Source organism: Hippichthys cyanospilos, chromosome 3, assembly GCF_059441005.1.
Source record: "Hippichthys cyanospilos isolate Australia breed blue-spotted pipefish chromosome 3, RoL_Hcya_1.0, whole genome shotgun sequence".
Taxonomy (NCBI): Eukaryota; Metazoa; Chordata; class Actinopteri; order Syngnathiformes; family Syngnathidae; genus Hippichthys; species Hippichthys cyanospilos.
This window is the reverse complement of record NC_142371.1, coordinates 7,867,063-7,892,137: the sequence shown is the minus strand read 5'-3', so window position 1 is coordinate 7,892,137 and position 25,075 is coordinate 7,867,063. Positions and strand designations below refer to the sequence as shown.

General features: G+C 37.7%; 3 protein-coding genes across 7 annotated transcripts in view; all 3 read left to right on the top strand.

Annotated features, from left to right (window-relative positions):
- The first annotated feature begins 1,069 nt into the window (after positions 1-1,069).
- On the top strand, positions 1,070-5,815 carry popdc3 (popeye domain cAMP effector 3). 2 transcript variants are annotated; one of them, XM_088412149.1, is made up of 4 exons: positions 1,119-1,142; positions 1,239-1,744; positions 3,313-3,421; positions 4,399-5,815. In XM_088412149.1, the coding sequence occupies exons 2-4, from the start codon at positions 1,239-1,241 to the stop codon at positions 4,675-4,677; spliced, it is 894 nt and encodes a 297-aa protein (XP_088268275.1). In that variant the 5' UTR covers positions 1,119-1,142; the 3' UTR covers positions 4,678-5,815. The 2 variants fall into 2 exon arrangements, with proteins under 2 accessions (XP_088268274.1, XP_088268275.1); XM_088412148.1 differs by having other exon boundaries at positions 1,070-1,744.
- Positions 5,816-6,594: 779 nt separating this feature from the next.
- On the top strand, positions 6,595-14,803 carry popdc1 (popeye domain cAMP effector 1). Of its 2 annotated transcripts, none has more exons than XM_088412146.1 (8): positions 6,595-6,726; positions 7,819-8,066; positions 8,491-8,615; positions 10,284-10,471; positions 10,679-10,787; positions 11,044-11,211; positions 11,576-11,717; positions 13,688-14,803. In XM_088412146.1, the coding sequence occupies exons 2-8, from the start codon at positions 7,835-7,837 to the stop codon at positions 13,816-13,818; spliced, it is 1,095 nt and encodes a 364-aa protein (XP_088268272.1). In that variant the 5' UTR covers positions 6,595-6,726; positions 7,819-7,834; the 3' UTR covers positions 13,819-14,803. The 2 variants fall into 2 exon arrangements, with proteins under 2 accessions (XP_088268272.1, XP_088268273.1); XM_088412147.1 differs by having other exon boundaries at positions 6,608-6,726; positions 7,800-8,066.
- A 1,235-nt stretch (positions 14,804-16,038) lies between these two features.
- hace1 (HECT domain and ankyrin repeat containing E3 ubiquitin protein ligase 1) overlaps positions 16,039-25,075 on the top strand; it is a 30,545-nt gene continuing 21,508 nt past the window's right edge. For 2 of the 3 annotated variants that reach the window (XM_088411353.1, XM_088411351.1), the window contains exons 1-11: positions 16,039-16,322; positions 18,557-18,611; positions 18,724-18,813; positions 19,188-19,292; positions 20,543-20,618; positions 21,218-21,349; positions 21,930-22,012; positions 22,159-22,255; positions 22,337-22,438; positions 22,519-22,625; positions 24,791-24,941. In XM_088411353.1, coding sequence (XP_088267479.1) covers positions 16,232-16,322; positions 18,557-18,611; positions 18,724-18,813; positions 19,188-19,292; positions 20,543-20,618; positions 21,218-21,349; positions 21,930-22,012; positions 22,159-22,255; positions 22,337-22,438; positions 22,519-22,625; positions 24,791-24,941 — 1,089 coding nt within the window. In that variant the 5' untranslated portion in view covers positions 16,039-16,231. The remainder of the gene's footprint in view (positions 16,323-18,556; positions 18,612-18,723; positions 18,814-19,187; positions 19,293-20,542; positions 20,619-21,217; positions 21,350-21,929; positions 22,013-22,158; positions 22,256-22,336; positions 22,439-22,518; positions 22,626-24,790; positions 24,942-25,075) is intronic. The other variant, XM_088411354.1, reaches the window with a different exon arrangement.

Sequence of the window (25,075 nt, the reverse complement as noted above, 5' to 3'; positions counted from 1 at the left end):
ATCTCAGTATACAGTATTATAAATTTCTCACAATCTGGAATAACATTTTATTTTGTTTTATAGTGTCCCTGTCTGAAAAAAGGGGTCAGACCCAGCAAGAGTGTCCTTCCTGACTCTTGCCATATGTCATGGGAATATGGAATATACTCTGTCCTCATTTTTTGCTCCAGATTTATTACCCCCTCTCATTTTCTGCATGCAGAAAAACATCAGTCACATTCATGAGGTAGGTACACAAGGACACCAATTGTTTACTCAACACAACTACTTGAATTTAACTCAAGCCAAAAATATAAAGAGGGGAAAGAGCATAATATTGCACATTTATGCCTAAAAATAGTTGTTTTCTTGTCGTTGGCATTAACACTCTGATTAAGAAAACACAAACACTGAAAATAATAATAATAATAATAATAATAACAATAGCATTCCTATGAAACTACAGATGATATTCTATTTATTGTTCATGAATTAATATGTGCCAATGGGGGCAGCACTCCCAATTCCGCTGTATACCTGCTGTATAATGAAAATAATTCTATTCTATTCACCCTAAGCTACCACACCACAAGTTTGACTGACATCATCATGCCACGGGAAAACAAACAAAAAACAATTTTATTCAGATTTTGAAGGTCTGTTAAAAACTCTTCTCTGTGAAGTGGTAAATTGACAAAAGACGTTTTTTTTTTTGTTTTGTTTTTTTGCATTCTTTAATGTCCACCAAGACATTGTAATGGAAATTCGGTTGTGTAAAATGCGGCGACGTTTAGATAGTAATGTCCTTTATTCAGCTTTAGGCAAACCTTTCTTTGCGAATGCTCAGTTTATTCCAGTGTTCCAATTCGTTTCCAAGTTTTTGTCACGTCATTAAGCCTGTAAAAAGCTAAAGTTGGACACACTTTAGGACAGTCATCTGGATAAATAAACACATTTTATCCTACTCAAATATAACATTTGCCATTTTTTCATGTCGTCAATGAAAGTCCTACCGCGGCTATAAAATCTGGTGAAGTGTCTCATAAACTTCCGTTTGTATTGTTTGACAGTTGAACCTATTTCCGGTGCTGCCGCTACAGAACTCTGTCGATTGACAACGACAGGTGTCGACAGTGAGTTTATCTACCTGCAGTTGTCATTTGGTGACTGTCTTTCTCGTTTCACTATGTCCGCGGGAGCCTTGATGTTGACGGTGGAATGCGTTAAATTAGAACTGTGTTTTGATCACTTTTAAAAAGATGGAGCGTCCTGACTTTGATACCATGAATATGACGGCACAGCCGGCAGAGAGCGGATACCCCCAGTGTGATAAATGGAGAGAGGGCTCGGAGAGTTCGGTGTTCCACCTCGCCAACGTCTTTCTTTTCCTCGGCTACATGGGAGGCAGCGGTATTTACGGACTCTTCTATGTGTTGACTTTTCTGACTCTGGGCTTCTTCTGTGCCACTCTGTGGGCTTGGACGGACTCGTGCACCACCGACGCGTTCCTCTGGTGTTTGGCGCTGTGCTTCGTGTGCTTGGGTCAGCTTCTCCACGTTACCTACAGAATTAGGAGCGTCTCATTCGACAAGGACTTCCAGGACCTTTACAACTGTGTGTTCAAGAAAATCGGAGTGTCACTCACACAGTTTGGGAAAATAGTTTCTTGCTGTGACAGAGATATCCACACCTTGGAGAAGGACCACTGCTTCGCCGTAGAAGGGAAGACCGCCATCGATAAGCTATCGTTGCTCATGTCCGGCAGGTCACAGACTGTTGTCTCTTTTGATATAATGAATCTGCATGTTTGAAAACTGCTCATTTACAAGCAATTAATGTTCTTGTGAAGGCAAACAAATCATAAACACTTTGGCTCATGTGGTTAATAATAATAATAATAATAATAATAATAATAATAATAATAATAATAATAATAATAATAAAGGTTATAGCTTGTTTTAATCTACTTAAAATCGTTCTTTTAATCGTTTGCATTTATTTCAACCTTTATTCATCCAAGATTCTCATTTGCAAAGCTGACCTGGCAGCAAGCAGTAGCAAAACAAAGTAAAAAAAAAAAAAAAAAAAACTTAGATGTACATACAAACTGCACATAAAGCTTAGTTGTGAAATACATGACAAAAATTTTGGAACATCTTCAGATTAAAATGATCTCACTTAAAACACTTAAAGAAATGCAAGATATTACCTTGAAAATGCACAGCTGTGAAATTAAAGTCATCCACATCTTAACGCTGACTGAAGAAATGTTCCCTAAAGTGTGCAAAGCTGTGAACTGGTGCAAAGCTGTGAACTGGGAAAAACTTAATTCATCAATATGTCATCATACTATAGCACAGGTGTCAAACTCAAGGCCCGGGGGCCAGATCCGGCCCGCCACATCATCTCACGTGGCTCGCAAAATGCCCATTCCAATTCAAGTTTCCGGTCAAAATATCACATTTGTAAGTCAATTTGAAATTGTTTGGGGGGAAAAGCAAGCGCTTTTTGCTCTCACCCTCTCTCTGATTTCAAAACTAGTAGGAAGTGTGACAAATACACCCAAAATGTATTTTATCACAGTCATCCCGGCCCTCTGACAGAAACTATAGTATTCACCCCAATTATTATTTTTTTTTTAAATGAAGAATAATACTTCTAAAAACAAATTCATCACTTACACATCTTGCATGCATTGCTCAGCTTTAAATAAATGTATTTGCATGAGTTTTGACATTCGTCCATCCATTTTCTATAGCCTCTTATCCCCAGGGTCGCAGACTTGCTGGTGCCTATCACAGCTGACTTCCGTTAGTTGGCAGGGGACACCCTCACCTGGCTGCCAGCCAATTGCAGGGCACACAGAGACGCACTACCATTCACACACCCAATCGCACCAAAGGACAATTTAGTATGTCCATTTTGACAATTGTAAACAAAATGTTTTTCTAGTAGTCTAATTATCCAGCAGTACCTGTTGGAGTATTTTTGGCTATCTATATGGTTAACTTATGGACAAAATAAACCATGAGCCCAAATAATTGATTTTGGAATTGTAGTAATTTATATAGTAGATTTTCATGCAGTCGATGTGGGATCAATTCCCATTCAAAACTGTTTTGCAATTGGCTGCTGATCAATCAGACTGTGTGTTGATGTCACACTGAAAATGGGGTTGACTTCTACTTCCAAATGATGTTGAAAGAAGGGATACAGTATATATATAAAAAAAAAACCTCCCTCCTTAAAACGGGCTTAAATACATTTGCTTGATAGGTGGCAGAAATGTCTAAAAATATCACTTATCTGATGTCTATATTTTTTGTCCTACAGAATCCGAGTGACTGTCGACGGCGAGTTTCTGCATTACATCTATCCATTCCAGTTTCTGGATTCACCAGAATGGGACTCCCTCAGACCATCAGAGGAAGGTGTATTCCAGGTCAACTCCCATTCATATACACTTGCAAAATTGTATACGATGGGTTTAACTTTAACCCATGATGTCATCACTGTCACTGTGTTCGTGGTCAGTAGGGATGGGAAGAGAAACATGTGGCGAGATGTCTCACAAGATTGAATCCACAAGAACAAGACAAGATGAGATTTGGGCAAGAAAAAATATTAATCAAAGTGAAAATGTGAACATAAACAGGAGAGTCACTTTTGTTACAGGCTCATTTTTCAGTTGCAGCTGTGTTAGCTGCAGTGCTTGACTATATATATATATATATATATATATATATATATATACACACTCACACACACACACACACACACACACACACACACAGAGTGGGCCCCTGGTTTACGAGATTAATCCGTTCTATGGTTGGGATCGTAACGCGAATTCGGTGGGCAATCCAAACCTATGTTAAATAGCTAATGCGTGTAAAACCCCAGGTAAAAACATCAAAATCGTGTATACATATTAAAGTGCTATGTGTATACAATTCAATAACATAATAAATAAAAAATATATAAAGGATGTATTTACATTCAAAGTGACGTGACTAGCTTGTTAGAGCCATATTCCCTAGTGAGGGTAGCCTAGGCTACCTTAGCCATTTTGTATTTCCTGATTATCTCCAACTTTGTTTCCATACTAATCGAAAAAAATGGCGTAAAGAGGGGACAAAAAAAAAACATCTCGGTCCACATTCTAAGGTGAAAAAAAAAAAAATCCAGCATCCAGCACATTCTGCTTTGTCTTCCATTGCACCTGAGGCCCTTAAAAGAAAAAAAAAAAAAGAAAGCTGTCATGTTGTGCATGGATGGAAAAGTTTCATGGTGTTTTAATCTCGTGAGATCTCCTTGTACGAGATCTCGTCCCATCCCTAGTGGTCAGAAATCTACTGAGACAAACATTTCCAGTGCAACCACTTTGCTATCATTTACTGTTTATTTTTCTGTCTTTAGGTCACGCTATCAGCTGATAACCCATGTACTTATGTGGCATGGAGGAGGAAGAAACTGTATCTTCTTTTTGCTAAACACCGCTACATAGCAAAGATCTTTGCTCTGGTTGTGCGGAATGATATTGCAGAGAAACTGTACTCCCTTAACGACAGCGCGTTTAACTGTTCTGGGCATCGCTATGATCTCCGCTTACCAAGTTACTGTCACATGCCAAGGACTGAATTAGAAAAAGCTGATGTCCCAGAGAAAGAATCAGTGCAGATTGAAATGTCTGCTTGAGCACACAAACGCTATATGGTGTCATGTAGGCTAGCTTGTTTTCATCCATTTTAACAATATTTATATTAAATCTTAATAAATGAGCATAAAATGTATCGAGGTGTAAACTTCAAATATAATGGGATCAAAATAGGATTTCTCACTGTTCATTTTTTATAAATTAGTGCATCATAATAATTATTTTAAATCTGTGGTTTTAAGGTGAATTATTGTCTTGTACATAGAAATGACCGGGGTTATTCATTCAGCTACAGTTTTTGTCAAAAAAGAACTTGCACAATATACAGTATGTGATGCAGTTGTAGTTGTGTTGTCATGCATTAGTATTTTATAGTTATTGTCAATGTTTTAATTTATATAAAGTTAGAAAGATGCTAGACAGATGAACATTTTTGCTGTTTAAATAATATACATACTTAAGTGTAATGTCAAATTACCTTTACCAAGGATGTTGCAGTTTGATGTTTCAGTTGTTTGTTTGTGGTTCTGCAACATTATGAAAAAAAGAAATCAGTGATCCACACTGAGTTAACTCACTTGACTGCTTTTTTCTGGTGCATTTCAATTTGATGAAGTCGTAACTTTTTGTATAGACCTTACACAGTCGGGATTACTGGAGCCATTGGCATGCACCACTCAATTTTACCAAATAATAGGTCAATATCTTGACCTAAATAACTGTAATAATGTGTGTATCCCATTTTGTATACTGTAGGTCAGTAGCTGTATGGTGACAGTCTCCAACATCAAGTTTCTATCCAGAGTAGGACAGAATTCAAAATGGCAACCAGTACAAGTGTGCACCTCTTTACCAAAGTAAGCCAGAGTGGTTCGAGGTCACCACCTCAACAAAGCCATTAAATGCAGACCCTTTTCATTACTACTGGGTTGGGTTTCTTTTGAAAAGTTTTGTATTTACACATTCACTGCCTTTGACAAGGCGGCTACGCTACACTTTTCCATTATGTTTTACAAAAGGGATAACTGGGAAAGCAACTGCTGCTGATCCCCTGTAAATTTCAAACTTGGAAACAACTTTACTGATGCATTGCCAACATTAGATGATATTGATGCCCCATTTTAGAAATTAGATCAGTACATATTGTGAGTCCATTTGGAGAAATTGTCTTTCAGGCAACCTACCTTTTTTCAACAACAACAAATGAGCAGAAGCTAACTTTTTGTTCTTCTGGTGAAAGAAGAGAGTGTATGCTTTCATTTAGTAAATTTGATGTATAGACAAGATAATAAACTCAATATCCTGTGGGTCGTCAAAATGTGCAAATGGTCTAATGAAAACATCCTTGTGCATTGCACTGGGTTTGTTAATAAAGATAGTAGGACATGTCAACATTTTTTATTATTTTTAAGTAAACAATATTACAACATTGTAATAGACAGACATGTAATGAATAACAATTCGGCGGACAGTGTTTTTCAGACAGTTTTTCCGGGTTCAACGTTTGAACAGAAATAGAAACTTTCAAATTGTTTTTTCTACCCAAATTTGAGCTGGCTCACTGAATTTCTCTGAGAAATAAGAAATGGGTCAAACAACTAAACAAGTAATGAATAGAACAATTTATCATAACATAAATGTGAACATTATTGACTGCATTAATAAATATTTTTGTTTTATATAATATAGTATACAGTATCGTACAATTTATTACCTTATGTTGGTGTGCTGAAGGGGTTATTTTCTACATATTGGCGGATCGGAGATTTTTCAAAAAATATTGTTCAAAATGTGTTCTGGCTCCCCCTGTCGAAGTACTTATTCACTACAGATGCGCTCCTTGTCCATTTTAGTCTCTGCTTGTCAAACCCGTGGAATGTGCGACGTACATCATGCAGGCACTAGGCAGCCCTCCCGCCCCCGCCACTCCCCCCCTCAACACACGCACACGCACACACACCCTCCCCTCTACCACTCTCCTATCAGAGTGTTCTGCAAATGCTCTGTTGCTCGCTCCTTGTTTGACTCATTCACAGCCCTTTCCTCCATCCTTGCTCCTCACGAATAACCTATTGGCTGCTGCTGAATCGGTAAGTAACACATCTATATTCTCTTCAAAAACTCAGAAAGTTGTAGGTGTGACAAATTCCACGCTGGAAACTGAGCATGTGCGCGTCTATTTTTAAAATTGCCCCCTCCAGTGCTGGCCACATCAGCTGTAGCTGAGCTCACAAACAGCATCTGATAGAGACAATCTTTGGGAAAGATATGAAACGATTGTATTGTGTGATCGAGTGTTTAATAAATAAACTATTTCCTTTCACCATAGATTGACAAAAATCTATTGTGGCACTTCCTGCAAAAACATTAGGCTTTAACTGCATATGATAAATGAACAGAACCAAAAGCAAGTACATTTGACCACATAATAAATTAAACGAATATTATTCTTTTTTTTTAAACTGCACTCAAAGAATTTGTATATTTTGTATTTATAAGTTCTATCTGGTGCTTACACCCATTTAGAAAGGGTTTTTTTTCTCCATGTTTTACTAACATGTTTTACTGTGGGTAAATTGTGTAAAACTGTTTTGTTGTTGTCCGTTCGGATCCATAATCAGCTCACTGACTGTACTTAGTCAGAAAAAGATACAAATTTGACACAGAGTTCATTCTACAGAAGCATGTACAGTAACTAAGAAGCATGGAGTAAACATTTTTGACTGGGCTTTGTCGTTCCAGTAGTACAGTTATTCCATCGTCTTGATAGTGTCTCAACACAAAAGAAAGTATTGGAATTTGAACATATTGGTAATATCATTAGGACATTTTTTTTTTTAAATGGGCTTGTTGGTAAGAGCATTGTTTTCTCCATAATGGTACTTGAGACGTTACCAATATGTTTAAACAACTTTATTAATACAGTATGTTGGAATCGAATGTCATTTTATTAACATCTGCTGCTAAAACGTTTCCTAGACAATGGTACTTCCGTATCATCCAGAACAAAACAGCTGTTTGCAAACCTTAGCAATTTTGCTTTCTCTGCATTCTTGAAATCCGAGAACATATTTACCCTTTAAAAATTTTTGAAAAGAAATCCAATTGGGGCAAAGCTCAGTGCCTCAACCCAGAGTAATTTTTTACTTCTGCTGGCATATAGTTTTGCCCTCTACTCCAAGGTGACCCTGCAGCAGGATGTCCTCTACCCCTGGGCCGACCTCCCCCCTCCTCTTCTCAACCCTACCCCCATTCCACTCAGCCACCACATTATTCCCATCAGCGGAAGCCAATGCCACAGCTTGCCAGGAGTGGGAACACACCCACCATCTTCTTTTCCACCTGGGCAATATGTCTCTGCTGGTCGGCCTGGTCATCCCCACCACGCATGGTCTGCACATGATCCTGCTTCGTCTCCTTTTAGCAACAGGTCTGTCTGAAACACTTCTGGTGGCATTCTGAAGGGTGTATAACTATGCATAAAAATTATGGTCTCTTGTGCACATTTCCAACAAATGAGAGCGAAAAGGACAATATGCTGTTGGATGGAAAATGTATTTACAACATGTTTATCTTCCGCTTGGAAACAGACAGTGGACAGGAAGTAGCAAGATTCATGGGAGAAGTGCTCGTGCATGGTCCTTTTTTATAGGATATTAATAGAACTATGGTTCAGAGGGATTGCAAAGGAAAAAGGGGTCACTTAAAAATCAAACAGAAACAGACAAACAGAAACAAACACAATATCGGATAGCTGGATTCTCAAGCTACTTTTTAGTATAGATATGTTCTATTTCAATGTACTGTAAAAAATTTTTTTGCTCCTGTTTCTTCTATTTATTTTACCCTTACAGGATGTGGCTTCTTCATTGCTTGGGCAACATTTTACAGGTGTAACATGGACGTGATGGTTTGGAACGTGGTTTTTTTGGTGATCAACACCATGCACTTGTTGTTTCTTCTGTACAAACGTAGGCCGGTGAGTTATGCATTACGTTTAACTTAACTTCATTTGGCTTCCGAAGTGTCAATGGATGGGACTAGATCTCGTACAATGAAATTTTGCATGTTTAGAAAGGCACGGGAATTCTCGAGCTTGCTCAGCATGAAATCTTATTTCTTTCTGGCTAATTTGTGCCACCAAACGTCAAAATAAATCTCACCGTACCAAATAATGTATGAACATGAACACCTCTGTGTGCTTTTAATTTGAAGTTGTTCGTGGAAGCATGTTGCAACAATGGCTAACTTGACTACTGCACAAACTGTTGCTCCCACTTTAAAATTGTAGATTGTAGAGAATTATTATCACATGTATAAGTCGCCATTTGTGGTTCTCGATATATATAAAAAAAAAAAAAACAAACAAAAAAAAACAGCGTTGTTCTGAAATCTCATTCAATCCACTATTCAGGACACACACACACACACACACACACACAAAAATCACACTTACATTTTATCATACGGTGCCTGTTGCCATTGAATAGTGCAGCATTTAGCGTGAATCAGACACAAGTTAGCAGCGCTGGAGTGCTCCATACAGGTATGGGAGAGTCGTCGGATAACTTTTCAAAAACAGTTTGACAGATATGCAAATGACTCTGCACACTTACAATAAATTTTGACAGGCCGAGACAACTACCGTTCGTACCGCTTACTTCGTTCGTCACTTTGTCTGTACCAAGGAGTTGTTTAAAATGCTTATGTTTAATTAAAAAAATTGTTGATTATTAAAAAAGTGTTGGTCATTCATAATTAAGTGGAAATGGGTCATTTGGGCTTGTGTCAATATATTTGTTTTTACCAAGCAAAAAGTTTATTTGTTTTTTAAACCAAAAACACTTCCAAGCAGCCCCACAGGAGAAAAAACAGGATGCCTTAGTTACTGTCAAATCACCTGTGGCAAAATTTTGGTTTTCAAGTTGAAGTAAAGCATGGCTGAAATATTGACAGATACCAGAGAGTTAATAGACACTGCAAAAAGAAAAAACAAAAAACATAAACCCACACATCACATGGATTTTGTTGAACTATTCAGTAAAAGGAATGATCTCAGCTGCTGCTGAAAAATGAGGCTGAGTCTCATTTCATGTCTACATTTGCACCCTGTATCATTGATGTTTTTACAATCTGCTCAGGAAAAAGGAAACTTTGGAAAAAGGAAAAAACTTTGGAAAAGTTGTAGTAGGCATTATAATATTGTAGACATTTTGCAAAATCTCATCTTGTCTCTTTATCATGGACTCAACCTCATGAGAGGCCTCGTCTTTTGGGATTTTTGTCTTGTCCCATCCCCAGACGTATGTCTTTATTTATACTGACATTTAGGCTTCAGTTTTTGCATTGTCTGGGAAGGAGGTCACATGTATCCTCCTGGGTTTGGTTCTGCCTTGTAGTAATGTGATACAAGTTTGATAAAATAGAAAAGGACCTCTGGGGGGTTTGGGGGAAATAATGTGCCAGCAGCAAAGTGACAGAATCAGAGCAGGACCTCAGAATACAATTCGAGACCAGCCAATGCGCCAACTCTTTTGTGTTGAATTAAATGCACCAGATGATATATTTTATGTATGTTTATGTCAATTCAAGAGTGTCTTGTTTTGCAAAGAATAAATAAATGAAAAAATGTTTCTGCTCCATTTAGATTAAAATTGACCGGGAGCTGAGGTCAGTGTATAAGCGGATGTTTGAACCCCTACATGTGAATGAGGCTCTCTTTCGGAGGCTCACGGGGCAGTTCTGCACCATACAGGTGCTAAAGAAAGGGCAGGCCTATGCTGCTGAGGATAAGACCTCTGTGGACGAACGACTCAGCATTCTTCTCAAAGGGAAGTATGTACTGTTTCGTGACTGTTACTGGGATTCTTAACTTTACTTCATTAGTGAAGTAATGAAAGTAAATGAAGAAAAGAATATTTTTAAAGTCATTATGAATATGTTATGATTATATTTAGAAGGATGCATGGCAATCAAGGGTTAGTTAGCTTAGGTTTGTTCTGATGTTTTGTATTTTCCGATTTTCTAATTTCTCTGCAACAGGATGAAAGTGTCCTATCGAGGCCATTTTCTTCACAACATCTATATCAATGCATTTATTGATTCCCCAGAGTTCCGGTCCACTTTAATGCACAGAGGAGAAAAGTTCCAGGTCTTTATTTTATTTTTTTTACATGTCCTTAAAATGTATATAAAATTAGTCAGAACAAAAGGGGTTATTCCCCAGTAACATCTTTTTTTTTTTTTAGTTTATAGTATTGTGCAAGCAACCTTCAGCTTTAGGACTACACATATGCAGTAGAAAACGACATAATTTACACCGATAAACAGAACTGGAACTGTTTTTCATCTAAATATTCAATGAAACATTTATGTATCTTGTCTTTTTTTTTTAATATGACTAACAGGTAACAATTGTGGCGGAGGAGGACTCTAAATACCTGTGTTGGTCTCGAGAAAGACTCACCTACTTCTTGGAGTCAGATACATTCCTCAATGAGGTTTTTAGGTACCTTATTGGCAAGGACATTACCAACAAGCTCTATTCTCTCAATGACCCTACACTCAGCGACAAGGTATGCGCAACGATGTAAAGATGACCTCTGATTTTTTTTTTTTTTATATGGAGGGTAACTGACACCCTTGACATGTGCTTATCTAACATTAAGCCAATTGAACACTCTAGTGATAACTGAGCATTGAGCAACAGTGTTACCATACATACTACACTTACATTACATACTTGTAATTTTAAGTATGGAATGGAAATCAATCTTTCATACGATACCAACCATGTTTACATAGACATAGCACACAATACGCTGTCAGAATTGAAAGGTGAGTGAAAATGCTAAATATACTGGCACTCTAGAATTTGCCTTTTCTGAAAACGCATGTTTGTATACCAGATTCTAAATGGATTTTTTTGCTGGTTTGCAGGCAGTGAAGAAGATGGATCGCCAGCCCAGCCTCTGCTCCCAATTATCTATGATGCAAATGCGGAACAGTATGGCCAGCACCAGTGACAGTGATGATGTCGTTAATCAAATCCTAAGAGGAGGATCTGCAGGATCCTCTCTCCGTAAGTCAGTGAGGTTTTTATGAGTCACCTCTTATAAAAAGTAGAGGTTTCAGATAACCAGATTAATTGTGAATTAATAACACTTAATAAAGCTCAAGTTTAACCTATCACATATGTCACAATTGTGACTCGGGCGGGTTGATTGTGAACCCCGGGACACAGGAGACAGCGTGGAGTAGAGACAACGGTTTATTAACACAAAAGGCACGCACCGCGTGGGTTTCTAACAAAATTACTTCAAAGTACAACAAAAGATGATAAGGGGACTCAAAGTACAACTAAAAGAGACTATGCAAAAGAGCAAGTAACTTACTAAGACTTGGGGAGCAGAACCAGTAGGAGGGCGTCGCCGAAAATACAAAGTAACAAAGTAAAGTGCTGACCAACTGGCAGACTGGAGGCAAGGAGGAAAAGTAGCAAATAAAACACTAGGGCAAAGGCGCTAGGAATCGAGGGAACGAGGAACTGGCATGTACACGAGAGGGCTACAGACGCAATAATCCAACGATACCCTCCAGGTCTGACCACACCTAAATAGTCTCCTGATTGGCGTGAGGAACAGGTGTGCGGCCAGTGGTTCTGCTCCCCAATCTGCAAACAGGACAACACATTAGGGACGCAGGATGTGACAACATAAAAGCAAAGCATCCAGCAACGACTGCAGCCACAACTAACGATAAAAACAAAGACACTAATGTAACCTGCTAAACTAAAGTAAAAAAATCCCCTCATTTGAGCAAATCTGTAACAGACAGGATGGATAATATTTTATTTTTCCGTTAATCACTAAATATTATGTGATTGACAAGAAGAAGATAAATAGTGAAGGTGGCTGCCTCGATGGAAGAGGTTTGCATGTCCACCTCACAGTTCAAAGACATAAATGGCAGGTGTATTGGGCACTCTAAAATGTCCCTGTGTGATTGGCTGTATGACTGGTTGTTTCTCCCTATGTGCCCCTGAAATTGACTGGCAACCAGTTCAGGGTTTCCTCCGCCAACTGCCCAAAGACAGCTGGGATAGGCACCAGCAAGCTTGCAACCCTAGTGAGGATAACTAGCGATAGAAAACGGATAGATGGATGGATGGTTACAAATGCGTTATGTATGTCAATCTTTTGCTCTACCACGATGACATAATGTATACAAATTAATGAAAAATTGAGTATTTTTCTGTGCAATATTTGGGTTAAAAAAAAAGGAGATTATTTTGATCACAAACTACAAATCCTAATTCATGCCTTAATCTCTTGATAGCATGAGTAAAATGTATTATTCTGCAGCCTCCACTTTAAATCAGACCATTTAATATTTCAAGAGTGTTTGCATTACAAATTGATAAAGAAATGTTTGCCCTGGTTATCTCCACAAGTAAGTCATTCCCTTTTTTTTTTTTTACCTTCTAATCACTATTGTTGCTACTTAGTGTTTATCCTTACCATATGACCTGCCTTTTTCTAGCACTAGTTGCCTAATTTTCTTACCATAACAATATTTGTTTGCTGACACAGTGGCTAATACTGAACTTCTATTAACGGTATTTAGTATAGATCATGAAGAAATGTGTTTTTTCTTTATGCATCCCTGCTCTCACTATAACACTAGATGTCATTTAAGTACTTACACGCATTAAACCAAATATTTTTTGCAGGCAAAGTCAGTCTGTTAAAAACCACACAGGGTTGTTGTCCTTCAAGAGGCTTTTTAACTGCTGAAGAGAGTCTCATTTTATTTAGCACAAAAATATGGAAACAGTTTGTGTTGATGGAATCAACTTCTATTTATAGTTTAACAATATCCACAATGTTCTAGAGGCGGCGGGCACATTGTGGATATTAACACACTGAAAAGTGGATTACAGTATTTGCTTGAGTAACAATGGCTTATCTTGTTTTGAGTTGTTCTAAGATGTCATTCTGTTGCAAATTGTTTTCGCATCAAATTGCTCTTTTTTCTTCTGTCTCTGGCTAGAAAAATCACCGGGTGCCAAAGCCTCTTCAAAAATGAAACCGATTGAAGAAGGTATGGAGGATGATGTTTTTGTTGATTCTCATCCCTCCAAATCCTGTCGTCTTTCCAGTACATCTACTGAGGAAGTCTAACATGGGGAAAACAAACAAACACACACACACGCACACACACACGCATACGCACACACAAAAAAAAATATCTAAGATAAATGAATTGATTTGGCTAGTTATTGTTTTTGTAATAGTGTGCTGAAATATGTAGAATTTGTTTATATAAACCTTAATCGCAAATGTGTCTGATAGGGCTTCATGACTACAAACTGCATCCCCTGAAATTAGCTACCAGAAGGGCAAAGTATTGTATTAGTATTGTATTATTACTGTATTAGTTCTACGTATCCATTATCATTATTCTTTATATTGTGGAACTGTTTTAATTGCTAATTGTTTAGGTCTTTGGAGTTTTTACCCACCCATCATGTGCTATTTTAAACAACGAAGTAAAGTTAATTACATTTTATTAGCTGTCTATTTTATATGATGTGACCAAGACGTTCTGAATTTTGTGGAATTGTGATATTTTTATTATTGTAAAAGAATTTTTTGACTTGACTACTACTCTAAGGGCAGATCTTATTGATATCCTAATCTTTAATAATTTAGCCGGGGCCAATGTAGTACAATTTATGAATAACTGAATGCAACCGGCAACACATTGCAGAGTTGACTGCAGGAACTGTGACCGATGATTAAAAAGTCAAAGCTTTTGATGACAATTTGGCCCAGATAAGTACCACCACCAAATCATTGACTGTACTAAATATACAACACCATTTTTGCACATTTAATGAATGACATAATTGATCCACCAGATAGTGTCCTATAGTTTGAGACAAATATCTACCAGGAATTCATACCAATTTTAATTTTTCCGTGGGACATGTGCTGCCAGGCTTACGGTCAGTTTCACCAAGACAAAATTAGGAGGTTCACATTGTGCTGTAATTACTTATCTTGGGTGTATTGGTACATACTGTATATCCATGAGATGGATAGACAGGTGTTCATTTTTGCATCTTTGGCAAAAAAGTTAAAATAAATTCTCACGTGCAATGTGTCTTTGTTACTTGAACATCATACATCCACTATCAAAAAATAAAAAAAACAATCAAATATGTAATACAAAAAACAGTAATATTTTACTCACTACAAATGAGTGTAAAGTAATTCATTACAATGCACCCCCCCCCAATTCACCAAAAAAACACAGCAGCAGAATCAGAGGAGACAGGTCCGGAGCAAAATGTTTACTTGCTGATCTACTGCAGCTGAGATGAAACATTATGTTGAATATAGACAATATGGACAATATGGACACAAGATGTTTACTTGTAATGTGACCATTACTTTCAGTTCCTCAGAGAAGAAGACAAAGTAAACACCTAAAGTCCACTACGTGAAATAGGACCAGTAATTTGACAAACTATTTAGAGCGGGGGCCATAGTAATAGTGAAGTTTGCGAAAACAAAAGACGCGGAAAATTTCGCCCTCTCGCTGAGGGATGACACCTCGACATCAAGAGGTTAGAAGATTCGTTAGGAGATATGCTGCTGCTTTCCACGGTGGATTCACTAGCATTTGGAAACCTTGTCAGCAAAATCTCTGTTGCAACTCGCAATAATGAGAAGTTAAGCTAACATTAATTTTCACTGTTCAATATGCATCAAGATGAAGCATACAAAACTCATGGTAGCCAGTACGTCAAACACCTTAGTAATGATTTAGGCTAGCTGCTAACGTTAGTCCCACCAAAACCATCTATTTTTTAAACATATGTCTAACCTAGCCAACCTAGCTATCTTGAGTTTAGATATTAACATTGAAATTGTGAAATACACAAACTGTTTTTGGCTATAGCATAAACAATGCATTACTGTATACAAAAATACCCCCCCCCCCAAAAAAAAAAAAAAAAAAACCAAAAAAAACAATTTTGTATCTTGGCTTTAAAGATTTACAATAAAATACAGATGAAATGATTTGTACTGGTTTTTGGCTTAAGCCAACTTTTCACTGGACGTGTAATGAGCATAATGAGCTACATTTAAAATGGCAACATATATATATATATATATATATATATATATATATATATATATATATATATATATATATATATATATATATATATATATATATATATATATATATATATGAGGTTGTTCAAATTGCAATAGTCTCAGTTGAAACAAAGGTGGGTGGAAACCGGGAAACCTTAAAAGACTACGTTACCCATGGAACACTATGGCCGTTAGACGTCATCATAACAGGAAGTATGAAATGGGGCAGTAAACGTTGGCGTGAAGGAGGGCAGCACATAAGGGAAATAATGAGTTAGCTGTAGTGTACTGTATCAGGGAAGAGTCCTACCCCCGCAGCGCCCATGGGCGACGCCCAGGGACAGCGTATTCGAATTTGGAGCAAATAAATTGATCGGATGACACGGCGGTTCCCCCCAAATTTCTCACAGCTGACTGTCCACCTATGATGGAACGGGCGATGGAGCAGCTTAACGTACAGCTCAACCGACTGACCCGCTCCCTTCGTCGGGCTAGGACTGTGGAACTTCCCGAAGGTAACACAGAAATGATCATGGTGATGGTCACCTCACCAGACGGACGTAGCATCGCACTCGTCATTCTCTTACAATGTGGGCATCCGCTGCTGGTTAACGTGTTTGTACGTTATGTGTCTGTGTGCCATCCAGTTTGTATTGCATCGAGAATTGTACCTTTATTGGCAACAAATGAACCAAACTTTTCGTAGAACCCCCCCCCCATACAACTGTTGTAATTTACTTCATAAATATTCGAGTGTTAGTCTAAAAGGAGTTTAGATAGTGTGAGATTGAGATATTGACGTCTCCTTTAAAACCTTTCCCCGCGTTTCCCATAATTGGAATATATTTTGTTATATATCGACCAGATTAATTCATTGTTTTTAAACTGGATCTTTGTAATAGTTCTGATCTTCTGTGATGATGCCAAATTGTCCAAAAATATTGCTTTTATGAGGACTTGCCGCTATGGGCGTCTTTTTGATTGTTGCTCAACTTCCTATAGACGAGTGCTAGAATTACATCCCCCCATTAACAAAAGAAAAAAAAAGCAATAGGAATCAACTTTCAACAACTGTTGATTTTTTTTTTCTAGTGTCTATGTGGGTTATAACTTAGTCTAACAGAAAAAAGACTAAGTATATCAAAGTGCCTGAAAATGTGAAAACTTTTATTTTATTGCAATTACACTTCACATGACATAAACAAAGCCTTTTCGCTGGGGTCATCCCCCCCATCCAGAACTGCCAGAGATGGTAGAGACTTAATCACCTTTGCCCTCACTTGTTGGAGGCCATTGCGCTCACTCGCTTCAAATGATAGGTCCCTCCCTCACCTGTCATCATAATTTTCACTCTTGAACAATACAAAAGGTGCCATTTGCAACCAACCTTAATGCATTCATAATATAGATCCTATACACTTCCTTTACCGCAGTGGTCAGAAACGTTTTGCACCACGTACAGCTTACCAGTAAAGTCAAGTTTTGGTGGACTGGCATTGAAACAAAATAAAGGGCATAGATTGTGGTATTTTTCCACTTTCCAAATGTAATTTATTTGCATATATTATATTTGTCACATTGGTGATTTGATTTCGAATTAAATACTAGTTTTATGGCACTGTTTCTAACCAGGAAGTAAAATGCCTCGTTTGCAGAGGCCGCACCCCTCACCGTGTGGCTGCCTAGCCCCCTTCATGACGTCGTTGAATGCCAGCTGACCACAAAACATCCATCCATCCATTACCTAGACCGTTATCTGGGCACAGCAGCTGCTTTCGGCCAATTGTCTAAACAGGCAAAACGGCCGGAGGTGTCCGTAACAGCCAGATTTTATTCTAACGTACCCCTAAATTTCTCTAAAATCTTGACAATTCTTGCCTGAATAGGACTTAAAAAATGGAAAAATGTGTGCCTGATAAAGGTCGTTTTTGCCTGTTTAGACTAAAGGTCGAAAGCTGTGCCCAGTCAAGGTTTAATGTAGACTATTCTAACAGTGTGAATAACAGGGCCAAAAGGAGTTTTACTGATTTTAAAATGTGGAACAGCATCAGTACACTGCTCTTACTACCACCCATTCCTTTTATACAATCAATCCCAGTGGGAACGCAGTATTCATAACAATAGTTCTGATGGCGGGTACATTATTTACGACTGGCGTTAATTGTCAGGCTGTATGTTCCCAAACACATTTTTTTCGGTCCTAGCGGAGGTATGTGGATTTGTTGCATGCATTGCACCTGTGGCAATAGAAGCGTAGTCAATGGAATTGTTGATCTTGCCTCTTCACTGGGGCGGCATGGCTTTGTGGTAGAGTGGTCGTCTCCCAGCCGAAAGGCCGTGGTTTCGATCCCACGACCATCAAGACCATGTCTAAGTGTCCTTGAGCAAGACACTGAACCCCCAGTTGCTCCTGATGCTACGTCATCAGTAGGTAAATGATTAGTTAGTGTAAAGCGCTTTGAGTACCTAAGGTAGAAAAGCGCTATATAAGTGAAAGTCCATTTACCATTTACCATTCACTAAAGGCAATATTTCTTGGGATTTGTAGGTATTTTTCTTTCTAATTATTCAGTCCTTTTAGCTTTTTGAAGAACACGTCAAACAGTTTTTTGTGTTTTTTGGTTTACTCACTTTTGCTTGCTGGTTCATTCGTGGCATAAACATATTTGGAAGAGTAAGTTTGCTTAGTTCTGATTTATAATGACATATAATGTTGACAATTCTCCTCTCATCGTTCCTTCATCCACAGACAATGAAACTGCGGTGTACACGCTTATGCCAATGGTTATGGCGGACCAACACAGGTAGGGATTCAAACCAAATTAAAAAAAAAAAAAAAATCCTCATAAAATTTACCGTTGTGCCATTTAATATAACTAATTTGATACATTAAATGTTGGTTCTTGCTTCCTAAAGGTCAGTGTCAGAGTTGCTACTGAACTCCAAGTTTGACGTAAACTATGCCTTTGGACGTGTGAAGAGAAGTCTGCTTCACATTGCTGCCAAGTAAGGCCTTCTTTCATCTGACAAATTGAGCTTTTTTACCCCCACTGTGCACTACTTTCACAAATTGGCAACAAAAAATGCCTTCAATTTTCTTTTAAATCCGATTTTTCATAAAGGGACAAAAGACTCTCAATGTATTGTCTTAATGAATCCTACTCAGTCAAACTGCAACATTTATAGTTTTATAAAAAAAAAAACGCTTGTGCTTGATGCGTCTTGACACAGAGGTTTGACGGTGAAAAAGTATAAGTGAGAAAAAGAATTGGAAAGGTAGATGAAAGATTTTTTTTTTTTTTACATTGTTATTTTTACATCTTTTTGTTCTTTTTGGAATGTCATGCTTATTCGAGCTTCCCCTGATTGTCTCGGCATAGCTGTGGATCAGTGGAGTGCCTTGTTCTGCTACTGAAGCGAGGTGCCAACCCAAATTACCAGGACATCTCAGGCTGTACCCCACTGCATCTTGCTGCAAGAAATGGGTAAGTCTGCCTGTCTTTTGGTGTTTGAAATAAGGTCCTGTGAATTTAAGAGACCCCCTGTTAAGCTATAGCTATAGTTAAACCCACAATCACTCCTACCCCGTTCAAGGTGTGTATCTTGAATTGCATTTGTATTTGGGTTACAGTTCAGTATTTGTTGATTTATTTATTGATTTATTTTTACAGTATTTATAAAATGTAAGAAAGCTCTACATTACAGTTTAAACTAAATTAACTATAGTTTTAAAAATACTATGTACAGCACATTTTCATCTGAGAAAATGAGAAAAGGAAAAGCTGTAAGTTGCTGTAAATTTCATACAATAAAACGAGAAGCAGTGATTTGCTTGAGAACAAAAAAGTATCTTGCAGTTTATGGTTGAAAAAAATACTAAAAGTGAATAAAGACATAGCTTCAAACTCTACACCTATTTAGCATCGATTATAAAGTGAGAACTCATTGTTGTGTTTGCGTTCTTCGACGGAGGATGGATGGGAATAATCAAAACATAAATTAATGTCTTGATCCATATGAATGAAAGATCGTGCAAACTGAGGAGGAGAGATTTGGCACAAAGTTGTTTGGGTAAACTGCAACGTTTCATTTATTTATTTATTTTTTTTCCCTGTTGAAAAAGTGGCAAAAATGTGTGTTTGGGAGCACATGGCTGCACAATCAATGTTTGTGTTAAATAATTCACCCGCAGCCTAAGCTGCTGTTATGAACACTTGTGTCCCACGGAGACCAATTTGATAGGAGGAATGGCTGTTGCTTGTTTGCTCTCTTGACTCTTCTTTTGCTATTTTGGCAACTCCAGTTCATTTCAATGTCAGTAAGATGCCTTTTTTTGATTTCTTCCTTCACTCCTCTTCCGCTGCAACGTTTGCTCTTTTTGCTATTGTTTTATCGTGGCGGAAGGCTTTAGAACGACATCAAGAAGGGGGTGGGCAGCCACACCTGAGTGGCGGGGTTTCAATCAACAAGCCATTCCACTCCTGTTTAGAAATCCAGCCACCAAGAAAACTCATATTTAATTTCATAAGAAATACACGCAGTGCCACTGGTAAGATTTCATCATTTATATGCATATGTTAACAGTGGTAAGGTGAAAAAGCCCCTTTAAAAAATCTTGGTCAGGCGAGAGGGTGCAAACCAGTGGCTTGGTTTGTCTAATAACTGTGTTAAATAGAGAAAGTTCCTTTGTTAAAAACCTTTTCTTCAAAAGCTGAAATTGCGCATTTTCTTTCAGCCAGAAGAAATGTATGGGCAAACTACTGGAATATAACGCAGATGTGAACATTTGTAACAATGAGGGACTGACTGCAGTAAGTGGTTAATATTTGTCTCATTTATGTATGCTTGTGGATATTCTCATTCATTTGTTTTGTTTTGTTTTTTTTCTCAGGGCATTGAATTGATCCCAACTAGGGTGTTTTAGAAGACATTGTGCCATTCACTTTAGAAGGCTTCATCAATTCTAAAAAGCTTGGGAGCTACCTCTGCAGTCATAGGGGCCCCATTGTTTGTAGGAAGGATAATCATTGCATCTCTTGGGAATGTTTGAAAGGAACATTAATGAGAGCGTTTTGACATATTGATTAACATAAGCCTCCCTTCAAGTCTTAATGATGGTCATTTGCATTCCCAATTTCGATGCTGGGGCGTGCATCCAACTTAGAGCACAATTGGGTTTTCCACACCAACTCAGACTGGCCTATTCTGTTGCATAAACTTACAAAGCCTTCTCAAATGAGGTAAATGTCTTCTAGGACATATAAAGTAGTCCAGTTGCCACCGGTTTATGTGCTGTACAAATCCCAGTAATCAGTTTCTCAAACAAACTCAAATTGTGTTTTATTTCAACTCCGCAAAGGTGGTCAGAGCTCTCGAACTGACGGCCTGTTTGTCCACCTCTCTGATTTAGATTCATTGGTTGGCAGTGAATGGTCGTACTGAGCTCCTTTACGATCTCGTCCAGCATGTGTCCAATGTCGATGTTGAGGATGCCATGGGGCAAACTGCGTTGCATGTTGCCTGTCAGAATGGACACAAAACTGTAAGACACTTTCAAGTTTGAAATTATTGCAGTATTATTTTATATAAAATTACTCAGCCAAGTTTATCTTCTGTGATACCCCTATTTCTAAACATGTCTGAGAAAACAGTTTTGAATTTGGCCGCATCATGATGGTAATTGGAGATGTGGTGCTGCAAGTACCACATACACAGATCTGCACACCAATTGACAAGTTGAATCCATCAGCCTGCTAGTTAAAGATGATTGATTTTGGCAAGATAAAATGAATGATTTTGAAAAATAATACAATTTGTATTTTTTAATGCTCTCTGTTGCAACTTTGAATTAATATTGTCTCAATAATAACATAACTGCATAACTCAACTTTTTCAAATTAAGTGCTTAACACACCAACTTGACAAAATTACATATTGTATGCATTCAGATTGATTCTTTTGCAGTATCAGACCTACCAAGTAACAACTTCCTATACATTTTCCCAGCTCACATGGCAATATTTCAGATCCTATTGCATATAGCTAAAACTCTGGTCATTGTTAATAAGACTTACTCTTTTCTAGCACTTGGTATACATGATATGTGTGCTGTGCCCGATCAGACGGTGTTGTGCCTCCTGGACAGTGGAGCTAACATCAACCGACCAAACGTCTCAGGGGCCACACCTCTTTACTTTGCCTGCAGGTTTGCCAACAGTAAATTCATTTTAATGTGATAAAATGCACTGCTGGAAATGATTGTCTCTGTTAAAGTCCAAAAAGCTGTGACCAAAAACTAAAGGATTTACATTTTTGAAGTGCACTAACCTTAACACTCAAACAACTGTGCAGCCATGGCCAAAGAGACACAGCACAGATCCTACTTTCTCGTGGAGCCAAATACCTTGCAGACAAAAATGGTGTTACTCCTCTCGATCTCTGTGTGCAGGTTAGCATTTCAGCATACCTCAGGCCCAATTTCCCTTGTTCTGTTTAGTTTCGGCTACCATTTGTCCATTTCATTTTTTAGGGAGGATATGGGGAGACCTGTGAAATCCTCATTCAGCACCATAGCAGACTCTTCCAGATACTCATTCAGATGACCCAGAATGATGACATAAAAGAGAATATGGTCAGAGAAATTTGGGGACGGGGGATTCTTTGAATCAACATCATTGAGTAAATATTAAAACAATGTGTATTTGTGTGCAGCTCAGGCAGGTATTGGAGCATGTTTCCCAGCAGAGTGACAGTAATTATCAAAGAATATTGACAAGTCTGGCCGAAGTTGCTACCACTAATGGACATAAACTGCTCAGGTATGTGTTTTAAACATGATTTGTTTGTTCAACTAAAAAGCAAAACGTAATATTTTCTAATCATTTTACTAACCTGTCATTTGTCAAACATCAAAATTGCCTTTGTTATTCTAGGGGCAGTCTGACAATTTATGTATTTTAAATGCTCTCCCTAAAGTGACTATTTATAAGGACGTGATTACTTTAGTTACAAACTGTATCCTTCAATTCCTGGCCTTCACTAGAATGCCTCAGTTAGTCTATTCACTTAAACCAGTGGTTCTCAACCTTTTTGCAGTGATGTACCTACCTCCTGTAATACATGTTTTAGCCAAGTACCCCTTAACCAGTGCAAAGCATTTTTGGGTTAAAAAAAAATAAAACAAAACATGCCATCAGTGTCTGATTTATTAAATTTTATAACCCTGTCAAAAGGTATTTATAATGGTCCACAAAAAAATAATCAACATAGTTTCCTCTTTGGATCATACAAGACGTCTAAATAAATAATTATTCATAAATATTTGTCAATAAAAAAGTGTCAGACCTGTCCACAGAAACATTAAACAAAAAGCATAATCTTTTGGAACAGTAGAAATGTGTTCACAAACATACATCATTAACTTAATAATTCATAAATATTTGTCCATAAAAATCAACATAAAGTGAGACTTGTGCTCAAAAAGAAATCATTGTAAATTAATATTTGTTCACAAAACATTTTAAACAAAGTGTCATTTTTTGGGATTACAGTAGAGATCTGTTCACAAAAAATAAATCATTAATTTGACTATTAATAAATATTTGTCCACAAAAATAATCAACATAAAGTGTCAGACTCGTTCTCAAAAAGTATTTATTATAAATATTTTTTTTGTCCACAGAAAAATATTACATTTAAAATGCCCTTTATTGGGATTATAGTAGAGATGTTCACAAATATAAATAAAGGCGGAATGTGACAAGTTGGGTGAAACCATTCTAGTATGGGAGCGAATCTGTGTTTTAAAAATAATGAAATTTGAAAACCTACTGAACATAAAATTTATTTTATGAATTTCTATTTTCTTGAAATATTTTATTCAATACAGTGGGCCCCTACGAGATAAATCCGTTCCACGGTTGGGATCGTGATGCAAAATCGCCGAATGGCGTGCAATCCAAACCCATGTTAATTAACTAATGCGTGTAAAACCCCAGGTAAAAACATCAACATTTTTTATACATATTAAAAATTGGTATCAAAATATTATGGTAAGTCTTATTTATATGTAATATCGATGTATACAAATAAATAACACAAATAAAAAAATATATACAGTAATGGATTTATTTACCTTCAAATTGACATAACGAGCTTGTTATGGCCATATTCCCTAGTGAGGGTAGCCTTTGTTTCCATAGTAATCATCGTCTTCTCTCTTAAACATCACTAGCAATCTTGGGACCCATGGTTAACCAATTCAAGTTTGAATTAAGCACTAAAATGCACAATAAATACCATATTGAAAGCACTCTCACAAGAGATTAAGTCTTCAGGCAGCCATCTTTGTGACCCAGTGCGCTGACCAATAGCAGACCAGCATTTCAGTGACTCGTGACATTTATCAATAGTAGACCAGTATCTTAGGGAGTCGTGGCGCCAGCCAATAGTGGACCAGCATTCTATTGATGTAAGTGGTGACGACTGTAGTGGCGTATGAGCGCATTGCCCCAAGTAGACCCGCACACACTGACCGCTATGTTTGAGAAGAGATTTTTTATTTTTATGTCATAAGGCAAAAAAAAATGGCATAGAGGGGAAAAATAAACGTCACGGTCCACATCGTAAGATGAAAAAAAATGTAAGGCAGGGACGTCGTAAACTGGGGGTCCACTGTAATTATTTTTTAAAGGATTTTTGCATGTTTGTTTGTTTGTTTGATTTAAAAACTTGAGTACCTCTTGGAGTTCCTTCAAGTACCCCCAGGGGTACCTGTACCCTATTTTGAGAACCACTGACAACAACAAGCGCCAATCACCAAATAAACCCGCCTTTTTTTACTCTCTGCATTAATAATAATAATACTAATCACCGTTATTAGCTAAATTTTCACCCAAGTGGTGCAATTTAGGACACTTGATTTGAGGGATGACAGAATGCAGTAAATATTCATTATACCCATCCCTTCTCTTTCCCTTTTCAGCCTATCCAGCAGCTACGATGCTCAGATGAAGAGCCTATTGAGGATTGTTCGCATTTTCTGCCATGTCTTCCGCCTGGGACCTTCGTCACCTAATAATGGCAATGATATGGGTTACAACGGCAACAAGACTCCCCGTAGTCAGGTCTTTAAGGTTGGTACCCTGTACTGGTGGTGCAGCGGACTACATTATATGTGCTGATTTTTTTTGCCCGCTATCGCGGGCATGCTGGCTACTTAAAGGCCAGTGTGCAAGTGCGTGTGTGTGCTATTATAATTGTGACCTAT

Excerpts from the sequence above, each read along its gene's own strand:
- popdc3 (XM_088412148.1), top strand. The coding sequence starts at position 1,239 with ATGGAGCGTCCTGACTTTGATACCATGAATATGACGGCACAGCCGGCA. Across the intron at positions 1,745-3,312 it reads TCGTTGCTCATGTCCGGCAG|AATCCGAGTGACTGTCGACG; the intron begins GTCACAGACTGT and ends TTTGTCCTACAG. Across the intron at positions 3,422-4,398 it reads CAGAGGAAGGTGTATTCCAG|GTCACGCTATCAGCTGATAA; the intron begins GTCAACTCCCAT and ends TTCTGTCTTTAG.
- popdc1 (XM_088412146.1), top strand. The coding sequence starts at position 7,835 with ATGTCCTCTACCCCTGGGCCGACCTCCCCCCTCCTCTTCTCAACCCTA. Across the intron at positions 8,616-10,283 it reads TTCTGTACAAACGTAGGCCG|ATTAAAATTGACCGGGAGCT; the intron begins GTGAGTTATGCA and ends TGCTCCATTTAG. Across the intron at positions 11,718-13,687 it reads ATCTGCAGGATCCTCTCTCC|AAAAATCACCGGGTGCCAAA; the intron begins GTAAGTCAGTGA and ends GTCTCTGGCTAG.